This window comes from Festucalex cinctus, chromosome 8 (genome assembly GCF_051991245.1).
Source record: "Festucalex cinctus isolate MCC-2025b chromosome 8, RoL_Fcin_1.0, whole genome shotgun sequence".
Taxonomy (NCBI): domain Eukaryota; kingdom Metazoa; phylum Chordata; class Actinopteri; order Syngnathiformes; family Syngnathidae; genus Festucalex; species Festucalex cinctus.
The window spans coordinates 20,443,608-20,464,329 of NC_135418.1; the positions used below are offsets into that span (position 1 = coordinate 20,443,608).

Consider the following 20,722-nt stretch of genomic DNA (forward strand, 5'->3'; position numbering starts at 1 on the left):
TTTTCGTACACAAGATCTGTGAGTTGAGTAGCTTCATTTAGACAAAATGTGTTGTTTTGTCGCACATACACAAACCACTTCAGAACATAAGTGTCACTGCAGAATATTTATTGAAATAAATATTCAATTATCACACTTTATTGGATACACATAAATATGAAATTTCAATTTTGTCAATATTTAGTTTGCCTCCAATTCTCTTATTTGTATCAAATAGATGTAAATGCATTAATCCACAAAAAACTTGTGGGCACAGATCCCATTCCAATTAATAATTATATCAATTATAGTATTATATAGTGTTACAGCTTAAGATTTCCGGCTTAAACAAGGGTTACACCTACAACTAATGTTACTCATTCATATAGAATATTGTGAACATTTAATATTTACAGGCTCAAAAAGGAGTGAATAAAGCTTAGGTCATACTGTGAAAAGATATCTTGATATATAAAACTTTAGGATTTAGACAAATATTTAGCATAATTAGAGTAAAACCAACCTCTACTATTTGTTTAAAGTCTAAACAAGACGTTGCCACTTGCTACTCTAATTTGAGTCATGCTCGGTCGTTAACACTCATTCAAACACTGGTTTTGATGCAATTCTGTACAAGGAATCATTTATACACAATAGTATATTTTAAGGTCACACCAAAGTCTGTTTCCAAATCTTCTACGGGCTGTGTTTTAGCAAAGTTGTGTTGCATATGAGACTGTTAAACAGTAAGTTGGTGAAAGTCCGCCACTTTCGAAATCCCACGTGCACGTGTGAGATCGTTTGTAAAAGGAGTAAAAAGTCTTGTGAAAACTTTAGCCAGACTTTAAGCAGGCCTGTGAAGTGCTGAATAAGGAATGAGCAGTTTGATACACGAATATGTTGTAAAATATATGAAAACAAAGACACAAATCTCTTACAGTATTCTAGTGGGTGTTAAGTACAGGCTTTTAGACGAATGCGCCACACGTGGATCTCACGATGGCTTGTCACCTTCTTTCTTCAAACGGCTGTGCAAAAAAAAAAAACAATGACTGAAAATCAACAAGATATTTCCTGGGATTTAAAGTCCTCACCTGTAATAATCTTCCTGGCTGGGCAGTGGGCCTCCATGCAGGTGATGTCCGTGCAGCCACTGCTGCTCCATGGCCATCCTCTGCAGCTCTGCTGACTGAACGTGCATGGCCTGGAGCTGGTGCGCGGCCGACATATGAGGAATCGGACCCTGGAGCTCTCTGGGATATGCAGCCCCTACGGAGAGAGCACATACATTGTGAGCCACAATGAGGAGTCTAAGGGCAAAGATGGCAATGAAAAATGATGAATTAATCATTCTGATGACTGTGTGCACTCAATTGTTAATTAAATCCACCTTTGAAACAATGGAGGCAAAATGAAATGCGCTAACAATACAACAGGAGGCTAACAGGTTTAGGACCCAAAAGACATACCAAACAAAGGGTGGCGCAGCATCTCGTGGTCATGTGGAAGATCAGCCAGCAAAGGGTTGGGGATCGGGCCCCCGGGGAAGGGGAAGCGGGCCAGACGTGGTCCGTTTGCCAGTGGGTCCACCAGAGGATGAGGGCTTGAGCCTGTAGGAATGAACATAAAAATGCTTGATGCATCGAGTTTTTGGAGCTTTTCATGTTTGTCAACAAAAGGCACACGGGAATTGACCACCGATGACCTGAACTAAAATCTGTGTCAAAAACTGCCAAAAACATTTTACAAAAGGTTTAGGCTCCCCGACCCACCCATTTCCTTCAATAAAGTACAAATGAATGAGGTGGATTAGATCGAAGCTTCTACCAGCCGGAAGTACATTTGAGGTCATTTAACAATCCAATAAAACCAAGAGTAATGGAAGAAAACTATTTTATTCATAGTATTTAAATAAACCTATCCTAGCTGAGATGTTGGAATCTCAACAGCAAATTTCAATGGATTCGTACAGGAGAATGTCATCTACAGGACGTAATTTAAAACAAACGGAAAAAAAATACATAGGTTTCAATTACTATGAATAAAATATTTTCTTCCATCACCCTTGGTTTTATTGGATTGTTAAAAAGTTCCCATTTTCTTTTGTGTCACCCTGTACAAAATAAACACCAATCACTGGTTCATAAACAGTAAATGGGGAAAAATGCTTTTGTAATTAGTGCTGTCAAAATTAAAGTGTTAACTAATTAATTAATCAATCACAAAAAATATCACATTAATCTTGTATGTACAAAGCATTTCACAAATGTTTGTGTATGACATTCAGAATAGTTGTTTATGTCATCATATTAGGGTATTTTTTTCTCCATTTTAAACTATTAAAAGTAAGTAATTAACTGATTAGAAAAAGAGGAGGATGAGAGCGTGCAGTGGATCAAAAAAAATATTGATGACGTCCTCATAACGTAAAATTTGGTGGACAAAAAATGTTGATAAAAACCTTTTTTAATGAAGTGATTAATCAAAACTCTACGATGTGATTAATCTGATTAAAAAAATGTAATCGTTTGACAGCTCTATTTGTAATACACTTTACTGAAAAATTAAAACAAATCCGATTAGTCGATTGAACAACCAATAAATTAATCGATTCTAAAAAATATGCGATAGTGACAGCAACTGGGTGAAAGCACTCACCTTGCCCGAGGGGGTCCTGTTGGTGCAGGTGGAGGTGCGAGTGGATGTGCGAGTGTTGGTGATGATGCGGCGTCACGTTGAGCATCTGCAGCCTGGCAGCGGGATCCGGCGCCACCGAGGCCATCCTCTCCGCATGCAGCCGCTCGGCGGTGAGGCGCTCGGCGTAGCTCAGCTCCGGGCGCAGCTGGGTCCCGGCCAGCACCATCCGCTCCCGCTCCAGATGGTTGAGCCCCGGGTGAAAGGGCGCAAAGTGGTGAGGGGGCCCGGGGATGTGCGGCAGAGCCAGGACGCCGTGCCTGACGTAGTGCTCCATGGGGTTGGCTGACGGGTGCAAGGTTTCCAGGTCGGGGGGCTTGACCTCGAAGCCCGGCTTCATCCGCTCGCGGAGCTCCCGCTCTCGGAGGTTCCTCAGCTCGCGCTCTCTCAGGCCGGGCTCGGCGCTGTACAGGCCGGGCATGTGGTAGGCCAGCATGGGGTCGCCGGGACTGAGTGACACGTAGAACGGGTGGTTGCGGTTGGTGGGGGACATGACGTGGGGCCGGGCGTACTCGCTCAGGGTGCGCAGGGCCGGCGTGTCGGGGCCGATGTACGGGGGCACGGCGGCGACGGTGGTGGGCGGCGGCTCGTACACAGGCCGCCCGTGAGCGGCCGCCTGGGCCTCGCTCATGCGACTGTCGTGGGAGGAGCTGGATGCTCGCTGTCAACAAACATTAGATAGATAAATATTTCAAGTTTTGTGTGTTAGACATAGGTGGTAAAATGCTTTGCTGACATTGTGCTTTGCTAACTTTTGAGGCCGATGCCGATATTTGCCAGAATAAAATTCTGAAAACTGGTTAATCAGCCTATTAATAAAAAAATATAAAGCAATTAAATTCACGATTTTTTGGTCCCTTAAGTCATTTGCTCCCAAAAACGTATAAATATGTTGTATTGTAAATGTTTTAAGTGTCCCAAAGACATATTTATATGTCTTTTTTTTTTTTTCATGCTAGAGCATACAGGCTTTGATGCAGCCTCTGAACTGAAGAGAATGCCTGAAGCAATGGTAGTTATTACAAAAACGGCCAGCAGATGGCAGCGGAGTATAAGAGATCAACGAGGCCATGTTGTAAAAAGCTCTTCCCCCCACTATTTAATAGGGAGTAAAACGTATCAATTTCTATTTTCAAATGTATGTAAAGAAAAATAAATACCTCAACTATATATAACTAAAAAAAAACTACTTTAGCATAGAATGGAAGTATTTGTACTGAGTTACTTTTCACACCTCGTGACAGAAGATAACAAAAGCAACTTAAGAATTAATGCACCATTTCACTTACAGCGTTTCTGTCTAACTCCCTTTCTCGCTCGCGATCCTTCTCCCGTTCACGCTCTTGCCGAGCGCTGAGTTCTGCCTCTCTCCGAGACTTCTCGAGGGCCTCCTCCCTTTTCTTGGCCAGCTTGGAGGAGGAGAGCGGCGTGAAGAACAGGTCTGTCCGAGCGCAGGAGTTGTAGCCGCGATCCAGGTGCTTGATGAACCTGAAATTTACATCAGAAGCGCATTTATTAGTAGGGATGTAACGATGACGTCAATATTGTGAGATTGCGATATTAAAACTGCCACAATATATCATCGGCGTCATGTCAGGATATTAAAAGCAGCACAACTGTTAAATAAGTCAGGTTGATTTCTATTTGTGCAGTTCTAGCACCCTCTGGTGGTTCATGGTTTAGTGCAGTTTAATTTTCACAAGGCATGTTTTGGCCCTTTTGTTTAAAATCCACGCTAATGGTCAGATGAAGGGGCACCTAACGTGCTTGTGAATCGAGTCAATATGTGGAGGAACTCAATGTGTGCTTGCATTAGCAAGTAAGTTCCTCAATATTAAAGGTTATTAGAGATATGCATTGCTGTAATATACAAAAGCACAGTGTGTGGACTTTTTTTAGTTTGAGCTCGTTTTTTTTTTACAATATTGTGACCTTTTTTGTATCGCCAACCTCCCGACAATATCATGATAATATCGTATTGTGACGTTTGGATAGTGTTACATTCCTATTAATTAGCATTGGCGGTTCTTCTTTTGGTCCAACATACATTTTTGCCACATTTTACGGGCTGTGAACAAACTATAGACACACCGTGCAGACTGGCTGGCGTGGCTCGCCATGTTGATGACGGTGGGCTCCGGCGAAGGGCTGCGAGGTGGTGACGGTGGGCTCTCCGCCTCTTCCATCTCATCCAGCGGCTCCTCTTTGATCTGAATCGGAGGTGCTCCCACCGTGGCGCTCGGCGACGGTCTCAGCCCAAGAGGAGGGAAGGACGGCTGCAGGCTGGGGACGGGCCCGGCGGGGGCCGACGCGGCAGAGGGGGGAGGCTGCGAGGACGCGGCAGATGGATGAGGGGAACTTGTACTCTTTCCAGGGTGAGCGTGCGCCTGAGAAATCACTGGAAGCTGGCCGGAAAGCGTCTGCGCGGCCAAAGGCTGGGGCATGAGCTGAAGAGGTGGAGGGAGCGCGCCCGGTGGATGCTGATTGGGCAGAGAGTTGAGAGGTTTTAGAGCAGGTGGAGGAGGAAGGTTGGCGGGCATCTGCGGGAAGGGCGGAGCAGGCTGGTGTGGTATCGATTTGTGGGAAGGTTGAATTGGGGTGGTGGGAGGCGGCTTGATTTGGGGGGCGGAAAGAGGAGGCTGGGGCAGCTGTGACTCCCTAAAGAAGGGTGGGGGTCTCTGGGTGGGTGGCATCTGGGAGGACATCGAGCTGAGGGCAGGTGGCACCTGAAATGCAGACGAGAGAGGAGGCTCCTGCCCCACTGTGGGCGGAGGCGGCGGTGCGCCACAGAGAGAATGCGGGACGGGCGGCGGGCGGCCGCTCGGCCCCAAATTGGCAGCGGGCTCCGCAGCAGCTGGCCGAGGCGGCTCCGGAGATGGAGGGGCGGGGCTAGGAGGCGAGCCAGCAGCGGGAGTGCTTTGCGGTGAAACGACAGCTGGGCCCTGAGAGGGAGGGACCGGCAGGACCGCCGCGTCAGGCTGGACGGCCGGCGGGGCCGCGGGCTCCGGGGGGACGGCGCTCGGTTGGGCGGAAGAGTCCGAGTCGCTCTCGTTGCCCTGCTGAGGGCTGGGAATGCTGGGGGAGGAGCTGCGGTTGTCCTGATCGATGTCTTTGGTGTCGCTGCTGCCGTCGTCCTGAGCGCTGCGGCTCTCTGAGGAGCTCTCCTCTTCAACCTCGGCCTCCACCTCGGAACGGGAATCTTGCGGCTCCTAGGGGTGGCGAAAAAAAATGATGTTTGACATTGACACATAGCCAGCAGCGACAACAACAAGGGTTCGGGGTTTCTACTTAATTGCTGCTCGTTTCTCACCTGAGTCTTTGACCTTTTGGGTTTGACTTTTTCAGGCTCGTTAGGCTCCTGCGGAGGACTCTCCCTGACCCGTTTCATTGTCTTTGGTGTGGCTGCCTCTTCTTTCACCTTCTGTAGAGCAAATTCAATATTCCATCAGTTGTTAAGGCTGTTCAAATCAGAATCAGATTATTTTCTGAACGTTACTAAGATATGCCTGTAATGCAGCTAAACAAAAGCCACCTGCTGTTGAATAATGAACAGAGTTTTGTTCTCATCTTCCATGAGCGAGTTTGACTGATGAGACAAAAAAAAAAAAACCTTATTTGGTGATGATGAAACTCGGCACTGTACACTTGGGAAACATGCTAACCTTGCTACCTATGTTAGCATCTTACAGTCGTCGTGAGACTTGTGATTCAAAACTACCATTTCTTTATCAGAAAGGCATTAGTAAAATAACTATCATAAAAAAAAATTAAAAAAAAGAGGACAAGGTGAAGGTCTAATAATTTTGGATGTTTCATTATAGTTAGTTTTTATTTTAATTCAGTTAGATTGAATTAGTTTTTGTACTGGGTTTGTTAGTTTTAGACTGCTCCCCAGGAAATACTGTACCAAACATTATATGATTTTAAGAAAGGCTGGAACACATATATGTCACTCCCATTCATTTCAATTTGGAAAACTAATTTGAGATATAAGTGTTTTGAGTTACAAGCGTGGTCAATGAACACATTAAAATCACATCTCAAAGCCACCGTTTATACATTTCAGTGACATGCTTAACTTGGATTGTTTCAGTGCAAGAATGTGCGGTTTACCTTGTTATTCTTCTTCGTGGACTCATTCTTACTCTCTACGGTAGACGCTCTAGTCCCAGTCTGGGAATTCTGGTTCGTGGACTGTTGATCCTCACTAGTAGGAGAGCCAGTGAGTCTCCTGTGGCCGCTTCTTAAAGATGACAACTGCTGTATGTGCAAGAAAAAAAAAATCTCTCAGATTACATTGGAAATGAGCGACTATCACCTGCATGTAAATGTTTATCAATGTTGACAGAGTGTCTTGCTCACAGGCGCTCTGCTTCGCCGTGTCCTCATGCCGTGTTTACTGTTCCCCTCCTCTTCCCCTTTCACAGGTTTAAACATGAATGACGTGCCTGATGACTTCTGTGCCGCCGGCAGACAGCCGTGCTTGTTTTCATACGTGCGGCAGGTTGTACAGAGCAAAGGGTTGTATCTTCCTCCCTGGTGCCAATCCTTCGAACCTGTTTGAGGAAAACGCAGCCTTAAAAGCTACAAATGTAAACAAACACTGCGCTCTGCCTGAACATGAGTCATACGCACGTGTGGTGCCGCAGTGGCTGCAGCTCTTCACCTCCTGTTCACTATCTTCACTGTCAAGTTCGTCCTCACTGGCTGAACTTGCATCCACTGCAGAAGAAAAGTTACGCATGAGGCAAACTCCAACTTTTGCATGAATGGAGAAAGAGAAGTGTCGCACACACACATACTCACCAGAATAATTTCGAGACGGGGCGCTGACGGGAGCTGCAGCCGAGCGAGTCTTTGCCTTTCGAGATGACGGCTGCCTGCGTTGTTGTCGATAAGCTCGCGTTCCTGCAGCCTCGGGAGTTTTTTTCCAGTGGTAATAGAACGTGATCAGCTCTCCCTGGTGAGTCAAATGCCAGTTTTTTTTTGTTTTTTTTTAGTATAGTTGCTAAATTATCAGCCAAACTAAACTTGCATTAGACTTTGTAGAGTTTTCACTTACAGTCTTTTTGCTTGGCAAAAAGTCTTTTCGAATGCGGAAAAAATTCTTTCCATACTGTCTGAGGCCTTTTATGAAGCGTTTCTGAAACATGACAAAAGTCAAGCAGTATATGAATGAAATTATGAATAGAATTTGTTTTTTTAATATTCTCTGCTACTTATCCATTGCTGCTTTAAAAATGTTTTTGCAGTAGGTCTCTGTAAATAATTGGTAGTAATGAGCTGCAACCCACCACATCATCCTCAGACCAGCACTTCTCAATAAGCCTTGGCAGAGGTTTCTTCACTAGACGCTGGAGAGCTTTTGCAGCATCGTAATGACTTGCATGCAACTGGGAGGGTCATGCAGTGCAAAGGTGAGTCATCTTTATGTAGTACATGATGATAATGATGGACACAAGTTGAGTTCTCTACCATGTTCAGAGCGTTGAGTGTTGTGTCATCACGAGAAGCAGCTAAACATCCGTCCTCTGTGGATCCTCCATCACACATACCCGCAAACGCCGCCATGCTCCTTGGAAAACAAATAGAATACAGATGCTGGAGTCATTTTTAACCCAAATGCTAATAGATTTCATTTACTAGTAAGAACTCCAGCATGGGCTTCGGGACTGCTCAGGTTCACTAAAGTAAGCTAATTGTAATCAATAGTGTCAGTGGCACTGACCTGGCAGCTCTCAAGTACATGAGAAGGTCACAGTCATTGACGCCTGGTGTCCACATAAGCTCCTCATTCTCCGTCTGAGAATGGGAAGCTGGTACAGGCCGAGGCTGCAGCTCAGGAAGCTTTGCCTACAACGCGTCAGCAACAAAAGAGAGAATTTAGTAGATATCTGCTTCCAGACTTCATTATGAATTGTCAAGTACAAAATACAAATAGTCAAAAAGGGTAAGGTTTGTAGAAAAATATTAATTACATGTACTAGAGTCTAGATTTGCACAGTATGTGTCAATAACGGTATTTACTTTAACTAAAACACTGTACTTCATTGTCTATGTGTAAACTAATAATAATAATAATAATAATAATAATAAGTTGTGCTCCGAATGTGTACATTTAACAGTCCTCACATGCTTAATGTGCATGAGGAACCAGTCGGGAAGTGTGGAACGGCAACATTTTTTTTGAATTTTTTGGCATCAAACACATGTGCTGGACGACGCCTCCATTCCGACGACATTGCTACAGCCACCTGTCAAATGGGTCAATAGGTGGCCAAATCGGGCACACCAGAAGGAGCAGTAGAATAAATTGAATTGAAACATTAAATCAGAATGCATAAAGTGTTTAATTATTTTATATTCTAATTAATTGTATTGTTATTCTATGTTTTCATAAAAGACAATATTATGGAGTGCTTGTTTCCTACACATTACATAATTTTTTTATGTTTTTTTTTTTTTTTAAACAGAATAATAGCATTTACATTCATTTAAATGGGAAAAGATGTACTGTATTTCGAAACACCACTGTATAGGGACTTATTTCTAATACAGTAATAATTTACCTGATGACTTGGTCCCACTCGTATCTCTCCTTGAGTGCTGTTCAAGCTCCTAGACATGTAAAATTAATATTTAAAAAAGTTAATGTCAATCAGTACATTTGCATCGACAAATCAACTATCATCACAGCGTCACATCAGTTCAGAAGAACAAGGAGAAACCACAGGAATTAAGCGTGTTATCGCTGCTCTCAGCTGATTATCTCCGCTTCATCTGTTCAGTGATCTCGTTAAAAGACGGCGCCCCGCCCACACGCAGCTGTCAGCCAATGGGAGCCGCGCCCCGCTGACGTTTGCTGACATTAGGCCAGGCGAAACCCGACGCCAGCGGCCGCGAAGGCCTGTCAATCAATCACGCGAGCACACGGGCTGTTAATTCTCGCACTACAACTGTAGTCACCATTACAGGTCAGAACAGTAGCTTGCTGTGTGCTTCCAAACGCTTCGGCCCTCACCTCAAGCCCAGCGGGCGTTCGATAGTGCTCATCGATGTTAGCGTGCATTTAACATGTCATATGTAAATGTGTGTACGAAGCGACTCGCGTATGTAAATACACACCAACCGCAAATGGCGTTTTTAACAGCCGAGTCGCCAAACGTCTCCGCAAACAACACACTACGCCACCCAACGCGACTGACGTGAGCTAACTGCTCTATGTCGCCATTTGTATCGCTTTGTAGCATCAAAAAACGGCTGGCTAGCTGCTAGGCACCGTGACATTAGCGCTGTGGCTGTTATTTTGGCTAGCTCGTTAGCCACAACTTCGTGACTGCTGACACGCCGACCGCTCCGCGCAAAGTGGACGTTAGCGACCGCAAAACACGAAGCGAATCCAGTCCACAACAAGGCAAAAAAAATGCAAAAGGAGGAAAAACGCAAGTTATTTACCTCCGCGGGTTGAATAGGTCGTCCATGTCGACGGGTGTTTGGCTGTGGCTTGTTGACACTACGCAGCTCAGCGGGGCGACAGCCGCGCGCACACACACACATGCACTCACACATACACACTAACTATGCCAATCCCCTATTCCATGGCTATTCAAAATGGAGGCGCTGTAGCGAGGGAGCTTTTTTTTCTTCTCTCAAAGTGCAATGACCTCAGCAGCCACACAGCGCAGCCTTCAAACTTGTCTAGTGTACACAAACTGAGCGTGTGCATGCCAGGTCGCTCGCTTATGAGTGGATTTCATATCAATGGAAAGCGAAAATGTGATGCAGGCGGCAGGCCATTGCTTTCCAGTGACGCCTCTGCAAATGCAGTCGTTATTTATAGGACATCCATCTACAGAATCTTATTTTGTACACTATGACAGCTTAATGGTTACGAACATTTTTTATTTTTAGCATTACTTCCATTAAAAGTTAGCATTATCATTCATTATGTTAAATGCAGAAATCATTTAAAGAAAGCAACAACAACAAAAAAAAGTTCTGTGCATATGTGCACTACAACCTTTGACTCTACATAGCACAATACTACTGTAATGTCGACAAATTGAATGTCTACTGCAGGTCAACATGTAGCCCTCACGGACTGTTCTAAAAATAGCTCACCAGTGACGGGACATTGTGATTATCTAGGGATGTTATATTTGGAATGAAAACTTACCCGCTATAATTTAGTTACCAGACCAGCCATAAGAATGCATCAATTTATTGTTGAAATATTTCATTAATGTAACTTAGCCGACGTGTGCCACATGAAAATTAAGTGAGCACAATAAACAGAATAAAAAAACACACACACAAGATATCTTGTGATTTAATTTTTTATTGATTACATCTCCAAGAGCGGCAGTTATTGTAACTAGTTTATAATAACTGCAAATAAAGCTTAATCTTAATTTGCTTCATTAAGAAAAAAAAGCGATTCATTTTTGGTTAACCATGGTTTTCGGATGTTTTTTTTTTTTTTGGGCATAGATTTATTCTGCCAATGGCTGTCTGAAGTTTTTCCCTGCAAAACAAGCTTCGTCTCCCAGTTCCTCTTCAATTCTGCGACACAACATTTGAAGTTAGTTTCACACACATATTATTTGTGTCCTTGAGCAAAACTCAGGCATGCAAAACACCATTCAGCTGAGATATCGCTCTCATATCGGCATGCATGCCATTTCGTTCTTTGTTGTGTAACGCATGAATGGATGAGGCATTATATAACATGCCTTCCTCTCTCCGAGTGGTGCTCAGCAAAGATATACAGCAGAGAAAACATTGGATTTCCCCTTAAGGGATTAGATACAATACATGCAAAACATTTATTAAATCAAATTAATATGCAGTTAAACCCTAAATTATTCACAAATCTTTTCTATTTGTTCGTATGGGTATTTTTCATCTGCAAATGACACAAAAAAAAGTGTCTTAACTTGTTTTAGCTTTTATTAAGCTAAATTAAAAACGGCAAAAAGTTGTATGTCCAACATAATTCATACTCTCTTCTCAATTACTGTATGCCCAAATGTTCTAAATATGTGATTCTGTATGGTGCGAGTACCACTTGTGGTATGTGGGCTCTCTCTAGTGGTACACGAAAGAATCACTGACTTAAATACATAAAACATTAAGATTTAAAACATGAAATACAATCAAACATGTTAGAATTATTTTCATAGCTATGCCTTTTTTCGATTAAGGTACTTAATGTCTGTTCTAAAAATATCTTACAGCGATGGGACATTGTGATTTACTAGGAGTGTTGTACAAGTGATCATTTGAAAATATAAACACCTGTAGAGATTTATAGAAATAAAGTGAGTATTAATATTTAGCTCTTTCATATTGTTAATATCTTGCAGATTTTTTTTTTTTTATTTTTAGGATATATATGTCTGAGACTCACCTGAGAATCTGATTATATTTGGCCAAACGCTCCGAGCGACAAGGTGCCCCCGTCTTGATCTGAAAGTGAATACAAAAGGTGTGTCGTGTTGACTTTATCTTGGCTTTTCTTTGTTCCTGTTGCGTCTACCTGTCCAGTGCACAGGCCGACCACCAAATCAGCAATGAAGGTGTCCTCGGTCTCTCCAGAGCGATGGCTCACCATCACTCCCCAGCCGCTCTCCTGGGCCATCTTGCACCTTGAAAGACCAGGAAGAGATCGTTTCCTCGCCTAAGATGAGAGAATTAGATTGGGACATAAACCGACGTCAACTTACGCTTGCATCGATTCCGTCACGGTTCCAATCTGGTTGACTTTAAGCAGCAGACAGTTGCAGGCCTTCTCCTCCACGGCCTTGCAGATGCGAGTCGGGTTGGTCACGGTGAGATCGTCTCCGACGACCTGGAGGTCGGTGCTGGCGGTGAAGTCGGTCCACGCGGCCCAGTCGTCTTGGTCAAACGGGTCCTCGATGGACACCACTGGGAAGTGCAAAACGTTTTTTGTTTTTTAATTATTATTATTTATTTGAAGGAATCGAATTTGTGGTATTGCGTATTAAGTTTACCTGTTAATTTAATACCATTTTGCAAGGATATTAATAGCAGTTTAATTGAGTCTTGTGGTTTTAAACCAGAGGTGGACAAACATTTGTGTTCAAGAGCCACAATTGAAAATAAAAAAATCCCCAAAAATGTTTTTGATAGGGAAAAATAATTAAAGTTGAATATGACAATAATATGTTATACTGTATGTGGCCTCACTAGTCTAAACATGACATTCTGATTAATCTTACATTTGTTTGAGTTATGAAGCAAAATCCAGCCATTTTTATCCATCTCTGGGGGCGGCCATTTTGCCACTTGCTGTCAACTGAAGATGACATCAGTGTTGCTCAGGCAATGACCAATCACAGCTCACCTGTTTTCTGAAGCTGAGCTGTGATTGGTTGTTACCTGAGCCCTGATCAACATTGATGTCATCTCCAGTCGCAGCAAGTGGCAAATTGGCCGCCCTCTGAAATGGAAAAAAAACCGGCTGGATTTTGCTTCTTAACTCCTTATTCCACTAACACAATATTAGAGTGATACTTTACTTATTTAGCCATTTTTAGCAGTCAAACATGAATATTTTGCCTATAATGTGATATTTTCATTCTTTTTCATGTACAATTAGTACCTTTAAAAACACATTTTTGCAACTTGCTGTCGACTGAAAATGACATCACAAGGGCTCAGATAACCAATCACAGCTCAGCTTGTGAATGTCACATGACCAAACCTAGAAAACAGGTGAGCTGTGATTGGTTAACTGAGCCCTTGTGATGTCATTTTCAGGTGACAGCAAGTTGCAAAAATGTGTTTTTAAAGGTACTAATTGTACGTGAAAAATAATGAAAGTATCAAATTAATTACAGACAAAATATTAACTTTTTATTGCTATAATGGGCTAAATAAGTGAAGTATCCCTTTAACTAGAATGCCGTATTTAGACCAGTGAAACTGCAAAGACCACTTTATTTATTTTTTACTTCCCCTTTGACGATATTATTGAGTCATTTCAACAAATTGCTTCTACAATCACTAATATGATTCGATTTTGCTGAGTCATCATCAGCCTAGCGATTATCCTTGATGAGCAACAGCACCACTGCTTTCTAACATAGAAATCAACTCTTTTAAGACAAATACCCACCTCATATTCATTGCTACTCCAAAAAAAAAACTCATGTGCTGTTGAGTAGCGTGTAAACAAACAGAATGTTAAGAGGAGGTGACCTGGATAATCCTTCACAAAGCTCTTGTAGAGGTCAGCCAGCTCTTCAGGAGTGATGTAGCGAGACGGATCGTCGGGAGACTTGAAGTCCAGGTCGTATTTTCCCTCCCGGTAGAATTCCGAGGCTGCCACATCCATGCCAATCACAACCTCCTCTGTGTATCCTGCTTTGGCGATGGCCTCCTTTATCAACTCCAGTGCTGCGGTGTCAAAACATTGCATTCAAATATCAAGCGAAAGGACAGGATATGATGTAACATTAGTTCAGCAGAGTTACCTTCCTGGTTCTCCAGGATGTTTGGAGCAAAGCCACCTTCGTCACCCACATTGGTGGCATCCTGGCCATATTTCTTCTTGATGACGTTTTTGAGGTTGTGGTAGACCTCGGCTCCGATGCGCATGGCGTCCCTGAAGGTGCTAGCGCCAACCGGCAGGATCATGAACTCCTGCATGGCAAGCTTGTTGCCTGCATGGGAGCCGCCATTGATCACATTGAAGGCCTGATGGCAGTGAGGAACAAGAGCTATGTAGAGCAATAAATATATAGATAAATAAAAATACACCATATTTACTCATTTAGTGGTCATCCGGTGTGCCGCAGAAAGTAATTTCACTCTTTTTGGTCCCAGACTTATTCTGTATTTATTCATCTATCTATACCAGCAAGATGAAGAACATCACTGCACTGTTGGCTTCTTCAAATGGAAGACACACACTTGGGGCACAGCGTCTATCACTGCATCGTGAGCCACTTTTTAGTAAATACTGTGTAAGCAAATGTTCAGCATAAAGTCTCACCGGCACAGGCAAGATGACCTTGGGGTTTCCTGCAAGGTCAGCGATGTGACGATATAGAGGGACTCCTTTCTCCGCTGCACCTGCCTTGCAAACAGCCAGCGACACACCCAAAATGGCGTTGGCACCGAATTTAGCTGTTGGACATAAAGAACAAACAATAAGTGCGAGGGGGAAAAAAAATCGTTAATTGTGACAGTAAATGAGAAAATATTACACACATGTAAATTGAAATATCTATCTATCTATCTATCTATCTATGCTAGCTAGCTTTGTATCTTTTTTTAAAGCTAGCTAGCTACGTATCTATCTATGCTAGCTAGCTTCGTATCTATCTAAGCTAGCTAGCTACGTATCTATCTAAGCTAGCTAGCTACGTATCTATCTAAGCTAGCTAGCTACGTATCTATCTAAGCTAGCCAGCTACGTATCTAAGCTAGCTAGCTACGTATCTATCTATCTATCTATACATATATGTAGCTAGCTAGCTATCTAGCTTGCTACATGTATGTATCTACCTATGTATCTACGTATCTACCGTATCCATCCCAACTTCATGGGTGTTTAAGACCATATTAAACGAAGACTAAAATGCCATTTTTAAAAATAAAAGTTGAGGAACAAACGACAGTAGCGATTGCCGCCTACATTTGTTCTCTGTGCCATCCATATCGATCATCAGCTGGTCGATTTTGTCTTGCTCGACCACAGATACATCCTTAAAAGGAGTGAATAAAGTACACGTCAATATGGTGACAATGAAAAGTTTTAACAACCAAATTCAATGCATGAAGGACGAATTTCTTACTTGGTCAACAAGCGCAGGCGCAATTGATGAGTTTATGTGGTCGACTGCCTGTGAGACACCTGTGTTAAGAAAGTGCATATCAAATCTGATCAAATAATATAGACAAATAATAATGCTCATTGTCATATGACTGCATTATAGGCTACTGTGCTGTTATTTTGACCTCTGCTGAAAGACAACACGTGCATGAAGGTCAGTTTCCTCTGTGATACTTGTTTCAGAAAACCTCTTGGCGTCATTTACATTTTTTTATTTTTGTCTGTAATAGTACTAGAAAGCACAAACCTTTGCCAAGGTAGCGTGACTTGTCGTTATCTCGCAGCTCCAATGCTTCATAGATTCCAGTGGATGCACCGCTTGGTACAGCTGCCCTGAACAAGCCTAAGAAATTAATGCCACAGACAAGAATTATGAAGACGTACACTTCAACAAAAGTCACACATAGTTTTACTCCCCTTACCTTTAGCAGTGTAGAGGTCAACCTCTACTGTGGGGTTCCCACGGGAGTCAAAGATCTCTCGGGCATGAATTTTGAGAATGGACATGATGGAGCACTTTGACATAGTGGAGAAAGATGAATAAGATATATCTAGACATCTCTTGACAAGACATACACACTACGTAATGCACCAAGCAGAAGCACAATAACGTAGCTCCATACAATTCTATTTATTTCCTTGGAAAATTATGTCAGACTCACCTCTTATTTACTCTTTCCTACGTGAAGCTTCCACGCAAAAATACCTTGACCTGGCTTCAAGCTTAGCACGCTGCTCCACTCCTAATTGGATTACTGTACATGTCTCATCTGATTAGTCACATGACAGTTCAAGTGCACAAGTGCAGTGGACCTGTCTGAGCAAAGGTGGACCGTATAGTCCTATAGTTTAAAAAAAACAGTGTTTTTGTGGAGTAAATGTTAAGTATTAAGTTAAAACAAGAGTTTCTGTTTCAAGTAGTATTCTCAAGATGTGTTTGTATCTGTGTGCGTGCGTATGTGTGCGCGTGTGTGCTCGTTTCGGTTTTATTTACTACACGAAGTTGTAAATGTGCACTGCTGCCACGTGGAGGTCAAATTGGGTACAACACGTTAAATGATGTGCTACTGCGTTGTTTTTCTTTTCTAAAATGTTTGGTCTACAATAAGAAATATTTAATGATTTCAAAAGTGTACCCAATGAAATCACATTCTTACCATTTTCATTTTCATCATCAATACCTCGTTTCTTTGTTACATTGCAGTCCGGCGCCAGTGTTAACTATACCAAACCAAATAAATGTTAAATTACTTACCATCTGAGTGTCGATTAAAAACTCTATATTTTTATTTAAAGGCAAAGTTTTTATACTGCTCCAAATAATATTCCACAGTTGATTTTGCTCTAAATCATATTGTCCAATAGGCGACGGTAACTCACACTTGTCGACATGCGGCGGAAATGACGCAAAACACGGAAGCGGAAACACTTACAAACCATTTGAATGAACGTGCGACGTTGTTCAATTTGAGTTTGGTTGAAATTGTGTTATTTTTAATAAATTGGACAATATAATGTCAGGGATACCTCCGGACACATGGGAACCTCCCACCGTTTCACTGGAAACAACGTATGCTTTTACTCAAACGTTTTACGCTAACATGTTAGCTTTCACTATTCTGTGCCGATGTGTTCTGTATAAATACTGCATTCTATCCACACGCTTTACGTTTTAAGTACTTTATTTGTAGCGATATATTTTTTCACCCCTTAGAAGCCTCGCATAAACGTTAATGTAACTCATATATGCTGAAATTACATTGCACTGCAGGATGGGGACAATAGTGTTGGAACTCTACTGGAGACATGCACCCAGGACCTGCAAAAACTTTGCTGAGCTGGCTAGAAGAGGATACTACAATAACACAAAGTTTCACAGGATAATACAGAACTTCATGGTGCAGGGTGGTGACCCGACTGGCACAGGTTGGTTCATCTCTGCCTTGCAATATATATCTGGCATCTGGCAATTTTGGCAAATGCTCAGGTTGTGAAACATTGACTATTTAAGTTTCTTCATAAGTTTACTCATAATTGTATTGATATAAATTTTACAGGTCGCGGTGGTGCCTCAATATATGGGAAACAGTTTGAAGATGAGCTCCACCCAGAGCTTAAATTCACTGGTAAATAGTGCTTCCATAAGAAATTAAGGATAAAGAAATAATTCGAAATTATGTCACTGTGCCTAATTTTCAAAAGGTGTAATGTGTTGATGGCTCTAAATGTGGTTAAGTGGTTTTGATTGTAATTATACTTCATTTTTGTCACCTCAATTCAAATTCAAGAATTGATTTGGAATGTAGGGGTGGGGTCATTCTCAATTCAAATGTGAATTTTGCCCAGCCCTGCAGTGTTTACCGCGTCGCTATTATTTATGTATGTCGTTTTTTTTTGTTAGGTGCTGGTATAATAGCTATGGCCAATGCAGGACCAGATTCGAATGGAAGTCAGTTTTTCCTCACGCTCAGACCCACTCAGTGGTTGGATGGAAAGCACAGCATTTTTGGAAGAGTGCACCAGGGGATAGGAGTGCTGAACCGGATTGGGATGGTGGAAACCAAAGGGCAAGATCGACCTGTTGATGATGTGAAGATAATCTCAGCTTCTGTGTCCGACTAATTTCTTTTTTTAATAAATATATTTTTTAGAGAATTCAGTATTTATTTATTTATTTTATAATGTTAACGTATGAAAATGTCTTTGAACGTCTGCTAAGTTTCACCAAGTTTAATTTACAGACAAAAATATATTTGTTTTTTTTTCTTGACACAAATTTCTATTTCTTTTACTAGATATATCTGGCATTTGGGATCTTAATTTTTACCACTACATAATAGTGAGGCGGGGTTATCAATTGTAAGTACAGTAGATTGCTAATACATAACTACAAAACGGGGGAAAAAAATCTTACCAAGATGTCATCATCAAGTCCAACTCACATTTACGGGATGTGAACCAGTCCAGTAAATAAGCAAAAATTGAGAATCAATTTACCAACAGAAAAGCACTTCCGGGAGGAATATTCTTGTTTCCATAATGTACCTGTTGAGTACAGTACAGCTGGTGCTTGGTCGCTTGCTTCCGTCTCAAAAATGTAATTGAATTACGATAATGTAAACAAACTACTCCATAATGGATTTTACTATACAGACTTAGTCACAGTATAGCATGAACAATACATCATCTATACAACAATTTAAATAATTGTTTATTTTTTACCAAAATGATTATAGATATATATTAAAAAAAAAAAAAAAAAGAACCAGCAACAGGCTAAAAACTTGAGGCAAACTTGGAAGACATTTGAAATTCATCAGAAATAACAGACAAAATATTTGCCCATAAATGCATCTCGAGTGGCATAACTTCCTTTTCACTTAAATCAAAGAGTTATTGAAACCAGACAACTTGCATATTGTGCAATTGATATTGTGTTACACATACAAACAGCCTTAGTTGTCATGGGTGAGCAGCTTTTTAAAAGACAATTAGTCCGAGGTCAAAGCTGCCATCATTTTCACCCCTGTTGCCTCTAAAATGTACCTTAAAAACTAAATTTTCCAGTGTGAAAAGCCATTTATTTGATAAAGTTGAGATCCATGTACTAGTTTGCCTATTTATTCACTTAGTAAGACTGGAACTATATACTAGTACACTGAACTCATAGGATAGTCAGGCAATTTGTGCACGAGTTGACATTTGTATGCTAATTGCTACTAGTTCAGTCACTACTACAACCTTCCACTAGTGTATGAAATGTCTGTGCACTAAAGCTGGAAATTAAGAATATCAAATAGTATTTACTCAGTATCTTTGATATACTAGTAACCTCTTTGCCCCCACAAGCATGCAGTTACAGACCACAACTGCACACAAGTGTCCACTAGTTGACAATTTGCATGCTACTAGTAGTGATATTATAAGAAAGTCATTACACTAGTGTGCTGAATCGCTAGTGAAGAGTGTGTGTTAGTACATGGTCCTAAACAGCTTTCTATTAGTTTGCAGCAACTTCCTCTCGGATTCAAGGTTGAATTTACATGACATGCACAAGTGAAGCGCTGTCTGTACTAAAGTAAACGCTGAGCCTTCACTCTGACTCCCCCCTGCAGTGTGGATTCTTTTTCATAGCAACAGCTTCCAAGAGCCACGGCTGCATTTAGAGTCTTTTGTCACCCCCATAGTGGCAGACCACCACAAATGTGGCATCACAACAGTCCATTTCCCTGATGAAGAATAGGTAGAGCTTTCAATATAAAAACAAAAAGAGAATGCTTGTTTGATAGGAAACTTCTTTTATAGCAAAGTAGAAAACGTGCATGGCCTTGGACTTATTAGTCTGCTCGTTTTGTAACGTGCTTATGCATGCTGTTTGGCTCACATTCTGCAAAAGTGCAAGCAGCAATGGGGAAGGTGCCAAAAGGGAAATGAAGTGGAAATGTCCAAACCGGTGCTGTGACACCCAGCAGTGCGCACGTGGTCAGATGAGAGACGGACTAACTAGATGGTGCACGGAACTAAGCCAAGTGTTGCTATACCCTCTATGGTCCATTAAACAGGGGGCAAGTAGGGAAGAGACTCTGTTTAGGACAATTTCATCTCCAAAATGGTGAGGCTGTACTGAAAAAGCACACAGAGGACATTTAGACAGTATGCAAAACGACACGTTCATACCTGACATTCAGGCCTGCATATGATTCAAATTGAAACAGGGTTGGTGAAATTTAGGGTGGAAAAAATAAAGATGACTTGACTTGACATAACCGTATTTCCGTCGACAAAAGGCCAATCTCCTCCCCAATCCAGATGTCTGGCGTAGTACCAACATTGACCTTTGGAAGGCAGCATGGTGCCATAGAGCATACAGACTGCCTAAAAAATAGTAAAAGTAATGTAATGTAGAAGAAGCTACACTGTTAGTTGACATTTGTTGATAAATGTTTAAAAAAACAAAACAAAACAAAAACATGCCCATGGCCGAGAAGATGAAATATTTGTCAAAGAACAGACTGAGATTGTGGCTTTCACGAAACAACAGTGATCTCACTCCGGCCTGATACCCAGTCAGTACATCAGTGTTCTTCTTAACACTTTGTTTTAGGCAAGCTATAACACTTAGCAACGTTACAAAACACATCTCATATCTCCATATTCACTATTCACATTTTAGTTCAGTTATCTGAA

At 41.8% G+C, this 20,722-nt stretch overlaps 3 protein-coding genes across 5 annotated transcripts; 1 reads left to right on the forward strand and 2 right to left on the reverse strand.

Moving 5' to 3' along the window:
* Window positions 1-87: 87 nt before the first annotated feature.
* On the reverse strand, window positions 88-10,684 carry rereb (arginine-glutamic acid dipeptide (RE) repeats b). Of its 3 annotated transcripts, XM_077528415.1 has the most exons (18): window positions 10,129-10,663; window positions 9,243-9,291; window positions 8,402-8,526; window positions 8,149-8,248; window positions 7,968-8,066; window positions 7,736-7,816; window positions 7,480-7,633; window positions 7,309-7,395; window positions 7,036-7,229; window positions 6,787-6,933; window positions 5,984-6,094; window positions 5,400-5,882; window positions 4,765-5,153; window positions 3,963-4,161; window positions 2,638-3,334; window positions 1,449-1,589; window positions 1,074-1,248; window positions 88-1,007 (listed from the first exon to the last, which is right to left on the reverse strand). In XM_077528415.1, the coding sequence occupies exons 1-18, from the start codon at window positions 10,152-10,154 to the stop codon at window positions 974-976; spliced, it is 3,291 nt and encodes a 1,096-aa protein (XP_077384541.1). In that variant the 5' UTR covers window positions 10,155-10,663; the 3' UTR covers window positions 88-973. The 3 variants fall into 3 exon arrangements, with proteins under 3 accessions (XP_077384541.1, XP_077384540.1, XP_077384539.1); XM_077528414.1 differs by having other exon boundaries at window positions 4,765-5,882; window positions 6,787-6,930; window positions 10,129-10,684; XM_077528413.1 differs by having other exon boundaries at window positions 4,765-5,882; window positions 10,129-10,667.
* A 311-nt stretch (window positions 10,685-10,995) lies between these two features.
* Window positions 10,996-16,484, reverse strand: eno1b (enolase 1b, (alpha)). Its single transcript, XM_077528416.1, has 12 exons — window positions 16,198-16,484; window positions 15,958-16,051; window positions 15,783-15,878; window positions 15,498-15,556; window positions 15,338-15,407; window positions 14,693-14,826; window positions 14,172-14,394; window positions 13,897-14,094; window positions 12,399-12,600; window positions 12,212-12,320; window positions 12,083-12,141; window positions 10,996-11,235 (listed from the first exon to the last, which is right to left on the reverse strand). The coding sequence occupies exons 2-12, from the start codon at window positions 16,040-16,042 to the stop codon at window positions 11,166-11,168; spliced, it is 1,305 nt and encodes a 434-aa protein (XP_077384542.1). The 5' UTR covers window positions 16,043-16,051; window positions 16,198-16,484; the 3' UTR covers window positions 10,996-11,165.
* A 431-nt stretch (window positions 16,485-16,915) lies between these two features.
* On the forward strand, window positions 16,916-18,190 carry ppil1 (peptidylprolyl isomerase (cyclophilin)-like 1). Its single transcript, XM_077528418.1, has 4 exons — window positions 16,916-17,105; window positions 17,307-17,461; window positions 17,593-17,661; window positions 17,937-18,190. Exons 1-4 carry the CDS (start codon window positions 17,050-17,052, stop codon window positions 18,155-18,157), a joined length of 501 nt encoding a protein of 166 aa, XP_077384544.1. The 5' UTR covers window positions 16,916-17,049; the 3' UTR covers window positions 18,158-18,190.
* The last annotated feature ends 2,532 nt before the right edge of the window (window positions 18,191-20,722 follow it).